Source organism: Lepidothrix coronata, unplaced genomic scaffold (genome assembly GCF_001604755.1).
Source record: "Lepidothrix coronata isolate B3197 unplaced genomic scaffold, Lepidothrix_coronata-1.0 Scaffold405, whole genome shotgun sequence".
NCBI lineage: Eukaryota > Metazoa > Chordata > Aves > Passeriformes > Pipridae > Lepidothrix > Lepidothrix coronata.
The window spans coordinates 71752-78455 of NW_016690585.1; the positions used below are offsets into that span (position 1 = coordinate 71752).

General features: G+C 58.5%; 1 protein-coding gene across 1 annotated transcript in view; it reads left to right on the forward strand.

The window, feature by feature from the left end:
* Nucleotides 1–5751, forward strand: part of PLEKHO1 (pleckstrin homology domain containing O1) — an 11668-nt gene extending 5917 nt beyond the window's left edge. The window contains exons 3-6 of the mRNA XM_017839377.1: nucleotides 3054–3194; nucleotides 3474–3578; nucleotides 3925–4026; nucleotides 4535–5751. Of these exons, the coding sequence (XP_017694866.1) occupies nucleotides 3054–3194; nucleotides 3474–3578; nucleotides 3925–4026; nucleotides 4535–5311 (1125 nt within the window). The 3' untranslated portion in view covers nucleotides 5312–5751. The remainder of the gene's footprint in view (nucleotides 1–3053; nucleotides 3195–3473; nucleotides 3579–3924; nucleotides 4027–4534) is intronic.
* The last annotated feature ends 953 nt before the right edge of the window (nucleotides 5752–6704 follow it).

A 6704-nucleotide genomic window follows, 5' to 3' on the forward strand; every position in this document is an offset into this window, starting at 1 on the left:
CTCGTGATTTTCTGTACCTTCCGCATTTGTCCGTGTCCCATTAGGGAACTGCTAAGGCAAAACTCTGCCAAAAATCCCAGGCTGGAGTGACTGAGCACCTGCCCTTCCCCTCTGTGCCTGGTTTAGCCCCAAAACACAGCCTTGCCCCGAGTCCGGGAGGTTTGGAGTTGCTACAAGCTTGGTGAGGGAGGAAATCTGAACTCTCATCAGTGAGACACCCAGGGGCAGTTAATTAACCCACACCAGGGACCCTCAACACCCAAGGACAGCTAATTACAGACCTTTGGAAGCACAAATAGCTGGGACCTTCCAGAGCAGGGCTTTGGGTGCCATGGCTGGTGTTCTGACCCGCCACGTGCCCGCAGACCCCCAGGGGCAGGGAATGCCAGGGCCGGGGTCCCTGGGCCCAGCCCGGGCGGGCAGCAGCTGCAGGGGAAGGAGTGTGAGGAGTGTGAGGAGTGTGAGGAGTGTGAGGAATGCAGCTCCTCTCCTCGGATCCCAGCAGTGTCAGCAGTGGCGGCCCCGGCACAGCTGCCGGGGGGTGCGGGGCTGGGTGGTCACAAGGCTGCAGGGTCTAATGTCTCCTGCTGTAGGGCTGTGGGACACTTCAGGTTCCTTCCCCGTGCCTCAGTTTCCCTTCCCTCAGCTGGCCACAGGCAGGAGCCAGGCAGAACCCCAGGGTGAAGCTGTTTTGTCTGCCTCGAGCAGGTAGAACACGGCAGCTAAGCCAGCAGACAGCCAGGGCAGTGCCTGCTGGGGCTGATGCCCCTTAATCCTGCCCCTGAGCTGCCCCTCATGCCACCACCTCTCTCCTTTGGGCCTCAGGAGCCTCCCACAAAGGACAGAAGAGCTGGTGGTTCCTCTGGAGTTGCTTTTCACCTTCCTTCTCTCCAGTTTCCCTCTCTGCACACCGGGTGCTCTGTCACCTCAGTGTGGGAGGGGGATCAGCTGCCCAAACCCCCCCAGGGAGACTCCCGCTGTCCTTCCCCCCAGAATCGCTGCTGCTGACCCTTCTCCCCCAGGAATCCCACTGTGGGTGTTGCCAGTTCCCAGTTTTAAGGGGTTTATAACGGGTCCCCCACACTCTGGTGGGAGCAGGGCCCCCTCCCCGTGCCCAAGCGCGGTGTCAGAGCCCTGGCACTTGTCATTCCGAGGTGTTTAAAGGACGAGCTGCACCTGCTGCAGGATGTTTGCAAGAGCCAAAGGCACCTGCTGCGTCCTGCAGCCTCCCTCGGGTGTTCCTGGGGGCAGGATGTTAAATCCCAGCTCCGGGAAGAGGGAGGAGGGAGGGGAGGGCCGGGGAAGCCCCAGTGACCTACATGGGCGAACATCTGGAGCGAGGGCTCCGGTCTCAGCCACGGGGGCACAGCTGGGGGGGCTCGGAGGGGATTGGCCTTTCCTGCCCCAAATGAGTCGGGCTGGATTCAGCCGGGATTCTTGGAAAGAGGTGGATTGTAGGATGGCGGTGGGAAGAGATCAAAGCCGATTAGCAGCGCCCGGGGAGGATGCACAGCCAGACATTGTCTGTTCTCCCCCCCAGGCACAGGGGCTGTGTCACGAGCAGGAACCAGCTCCGGGGCATCAGGAATGGCAGTGCCAGTGTCCCCTGGATCCTGGGGACACACCCAGGAGCAGAAGGAGAAGGACAGAGGGGAGCTGCAGTCATTAGGCAGGGCCAGATGGTCAGTTTTTCCCTGCCCCTGGTTAGGAAGATGGTTTAGTCACCCTCTTCGATAAAATTCTATGGAAAAATCATGGGAAATTCCTTCAGTGCTTCCCAAAACTGGGGAGGAAATGTATGAAATGAGGTGGAGTCCTTTCAGGAAATCTGAGGGCTCAGACCTCACCACCATCTGCCTTCCTGGCACCTGAGTTACACACCCCCAGTCACCAATCCAGCCTGGAATGACCGGCTGGAGTCGGATTAAGCAGATGGATGTGGATTTGGGCCTGCTGCAGTGCTCTCTGTAATGGACATGCAAACCCGAGCTCTCTCCCACCCCAGTCCCCTAACTCCTCCTGTTTGCCATGGAAGAGCAGAGCTGCCCTGCCATAGGAATGGGGTTGAGGATGGTACGTTAGGAGGGTGATTAAGAGGAAGGGCTTTGCCATCTCCCCTTGGCTCCAAGTGTGCCCGAGGGATGGCACCGGCAGCTCAGGGGTCAGCACCCAGACCCCTGCCTGCCCCCTAGACCCCTGCCTGCCCCCCAGACCCCTGCCTGCCCCCCAGACCCCTGCCTGCCCTCCTGACCCCTGCCTGCCTCCCCAGTGCAGCTGCAGCCTCAGCAACCCTGTGTAAGTCCCATCTTTAAAGTGAGCCTCTGGATACTGCCCCATTGCCGGGTGCCCATCTCACCATGGCAGTGCAGAGTGTTGGGGAACAGCCCTGGAAAGCAGGAGATCTTGTGAAGTGGTCACTCGAGGACTCTCTACAGGACACCAAGAAGTGGTTCTGTCAGTGAGGGCCGAGCCCCAGCACTCTGATCCTTCTCAAAACCTTCCCCCGGCTGCTGAAGGTCTCGTGAGAGCCCGGCAGCCCCTGCCCTGGCTGGTGGGTTCTGCCCACAGCCCCCTCCCCAGGGCAGGGGCTCAGAGTTGTGTCAGCACTCTGGGAGCCACCCCCGGAGTCAGCTGCCAGCACAGAGTAAAAATAGGAAGTGCTAATCCTTATCCCTCCGACTCTCGTTCCGCTGTCTGCAGAGAATGATTGTCCCTTTGAATCAGAGATGAGGGTCCACCTCCTCCAGCACCCCATGCCTCCACACCCTCCTGGCACACAGGACCCCCTCCTCACTGCTGGAGTAAATCCTGCTCGTTTTGAGGGTCCACAAAGCATGAACACTGTGTCTGATCACACCTGCACGGCCTTTCAGCCTGGTCCCAGTAACTCTGGGCAGAATTACTCTGCCCAGTAATTCTGAGGCAGGAATTAACCTGGGAAAGTGTGATTTTCATGCCATCCTTCCAAAGAGTCGTGTTGAAATCCTGCTGGAGGGAGCAGCAGCCTCTCTGTCCGACACCTGCAAGGCTCTAATTTTCTTGCTGTTTTGCAGGTAAAAGATGAAAAAACCATACAGGAAATGTTCGACCTGAGTGACTACGAGAAATGTGAAGAGCTCAGGAAGTCCAAAAGTAGAAGCAAAAAGAACCACAGCAAATTTACCCTCGCCCACTCCAAGCAGCCTGGAAACACGGTACGTGGGCCTTGCCTGGACATGGGCAGCCATTGGCTCTGGGGGTAGGCAGGGATGCAGGTGGTCCTGGTGGGCTGTAGGGAAAGGAGGGATGTGGATGGTCCTGGGGTTTGCTGTGTGTGGTGGAGCAGTGCCATTTGCAGGGCTGGAGGCTCAGGTCTCCTTTGCCTTCCCTGTAGAGGGGCTTCTCTGTAGGGGCTCTCTCTGGGCAGGGCCCGTGTGAAAGCTTCTCTGTGTGAGTTCAGTCACTGGCACTGACCTGAATTCCCTCTTTTGTAGGCACCAAACCTGATCTTCCTGGCTGTGAGTCCGGAAGAGAAAGAGTCCTGGATTAACGCCCTCAACTCTGCGATCACACGCGCCAAAAACCGCATCTTGGACGAGGTGAGCGGGACTCGGGGCCCGCCTGCCCTGCTCAACCTTCACCTTGGGGGAAGGTTTGAGACTGCTGGGGAGCAGCAGCCCCTCTGATCCCTCTGTTCCTGGTGCAAAAAGGGGAGCAGAGCCGCTGGGATTTTATGGTCTGCACCCACACACAGCCACCGGCACGCAGAGTGGGCTCTCGGGAGGTCTGGGATAGTGTGATCCCCCCAGCACCGATCACAAAGCGATGGCAAGGGACGGCCCACAAGGCTCTGTCCCCTGCCTGGCCCACCCTGGGGCCCAGCCTGGCCTGCACAGGGCTGGTAGGACAGCCTGGAAGGGTCACCCTGCCTGTGTCACCCTGCAGGTCACTGTGGAAGAGGACAGCTTCCTCGCCCACCCGACGCGCGACAGGGCCAAGATCCAGCACTCCCGGCGCCCTCCCACGCGGGGACACCTGATGGCTGTGGTAGGTACAACCAACCCCAGGAGAAATCCCCCTGGGAGTGTTCCACTCTCTGGCAAGGAGAGCCGGTGCTGGAGCTCCAGCCTGAGCTGAGGGTTGCCATCAGGGCAGCTCTGGGTCGCCAGCTCCTCTGCTCTCGTGGACCATTGCACTGTGCAAACCCTCTGGCAAAGTCCCACTTGGCCATCACTGACACCTGCTCCCTCGGGTTCCTGCCGGGAACAGCCAGAGAGCTGCTCCTGGGTGAGCAGGGAGGGCTCATGTGGTTTGGGTCCGTGGACCTGCAGCTCAGCCAGAGCAGGGAACAGCCGGAGAGCTGCTCCTGGGCGAGCAGGGAGGGCTCGTGTGATTTGGGTCCGTGGACCTGCAGCTCAGCCAGAGCCTCACACCTGGGCCCTGGAGCAGGGAGCATCCCCGCTCCTTCTCTGTGCTGTGTATCCATGGTGTGGAGACCCTCGGAAGCAGGTGCAGCCGTTCCAGTGCCAACCCACTCTGCTTTCTGCTCCTCCAGGCATCTACCTCAACCTCCGACGGCATGCTGACCCTCGACCTGATCCAGGAGGAAGACGCCTCTCCGGAGGATCACGGCACCTGCGAGGAGAGTTTCCGGGTGGATCTGGACAAGTCCATGGCACACCTCACTGCCGGGCGGCGCCGCTCCGACTCGGAGAACACCAAGGCGCCGGAGAAAGGGCGGACGGGGAGCCTCCCACGGCGGGAGGTGACCTCGTGGGACAGGGCCGGGCAGCGCAAGGACTCCTTTGACAAAGGGACCATGTACACGCCGCAGGTCCCCAAAAAGCTCTCGTACTCAGAAAAGAATAAATGTGCCTCCATGGAAGAGATCCTGTCCCGACGGGACTCTTCCGCGCACCGGGCGGTGCTGAGGAGGGGGCTGGAGGCTCAGTTTGCCTCGGCAGAGCCGGAGCAGCTGTCCCGGATACAGGAACTGGTTGCACTGAAACTGGAAAAAACTCAGGAACTGCTGACGGAGGTGAAGGGCTACGGGGAAGGCAAAAGAAAGACCAAGGACTCCAACACCAGCACCACCACCACCACCACCACCACCACCTCTTCTTCCTCATCACCTTCCAAGTCGGACTCTGAAAGGATCCTGCAGGAATCTGAGAGGCTGCTGGGGGAGGCTTCCTCCACCTGGAGCCAAGCCAAGAGGGTGCTGCAGGAGATCAAAGAGCTGAGGGACCTGTACAAACAGTTTGAGCTGCAGCAGTCAGACTCGAAGCCCAAACAGAGCTCACAGTCGCAGTTCAGGAAGAGCATGATGTGAAGGCAAGCCTTGGGATGGGAGGGAGGGACCGGGGATGGCGGCCGTCTGGTCTGGTTTTTTTTTTTAATTATTATTATTTACAGTGTTCGAAAGAGTGAAAAGGTGCCTGTTCTCACCCAAATTTGCTTCTCAAAGCTTGGACCCTTCCTTTCCTCCAGCGCATCCCCTGATGAATCAACCCTGTGTTCCAATAAATCAGTTACAGTTTATACCTCCTTTGTAAGAGCTCCCTTTGCACCACAGGCCCCGGGTTGTGCCGTGCTCGGAGGGCAGGAGAGAGCACTGGCTCCCAGGAAGTGCCCGTGCCTGCCTGGAGCAGCCCACGGGGCGGAGGCTCTCGCCCTGGCGTTGCTGCTCCCGTGTCTGGGCTGTGTCCCAAACTACAGCTCCTTTACCTGGAGGCTCATCTCGGAAATAAATGACACGAAAAGGTCATAAAAGGTGTCCAACCCCTCAAGTGCCTGGGATTTCCCATTATCCAGGACATGAAGATGCTGGAAGTGCAGGCTGGTCCCCAGCGTTACACGTGCAGCTCGTGGGGCTCTGTCCTGGCACAGTCCCTTGGAGAATTTGGGGTTGGCAGCTGTTGTTTTGGGGTGCACACAGAGCCTCTGGAAGGGCAGCAGGGATGCAATCCATGTCCACCCTGATCCCTTCAGGCCATGGATGCCTCCCAGACCCCCTTGGCCCCGAGCGATGGGAGGTAGCAGTGATGTGTCTTCCCTTCCGTGCAACCAGAGGATCAAAGCCTTGGATCCGACAGCCCACACAGGGGGTTGGGGGGCTTTGGGATTTTAAATTTCATTTCTCTTTTATTTTTTACCTTTTCTTTGAGCTGAGGGGGGCAGCAGCCGGACACCACAAGCCAGCAGCAGGTTCGGTGGGCTCGGCTCTGCTCTCTCAGGTGTCACAGTCAGACAGCAGCAGGTTTGGTAGGTTTGGCTCTGCTCTCTCAGGTGTCACAGTCAGACAGCAGCAGGTACTGTGCTTGTGCTGCCCTGGCTCAGAATCAGCCCCGCTGGAAGGAAAGCTGAGCCCAGAGCTGAGCTCAGATCCCTCAGGTGACGCCGAGCGCTCGGCTCGGGGCTGGCTCAGCTTTCACACCTGTGAGCAGGACGTGGTGATGTCTCACAGGTTCACCCACATGGCAACATCCAACTGTTCCTTGGTTTTTTTTAAAAGGAAACCTAATTCCGGTACCTACATTGCAAATAGTCCACAAAAATATTAAACCCACTGAGTTATTTCCTGGTCATGGTCGGTGTTGTCTCTTTTCTTTCCTGGCTGACCCCCCTGGAAGGAGGTTGGTGACGTTCCTGGGGCTGCTCAGCCTCACTCCCAGGCTCATGTTGCTGAGGTTACTGGTCAGTTTTAATTAGCTCTTCTCCCACTC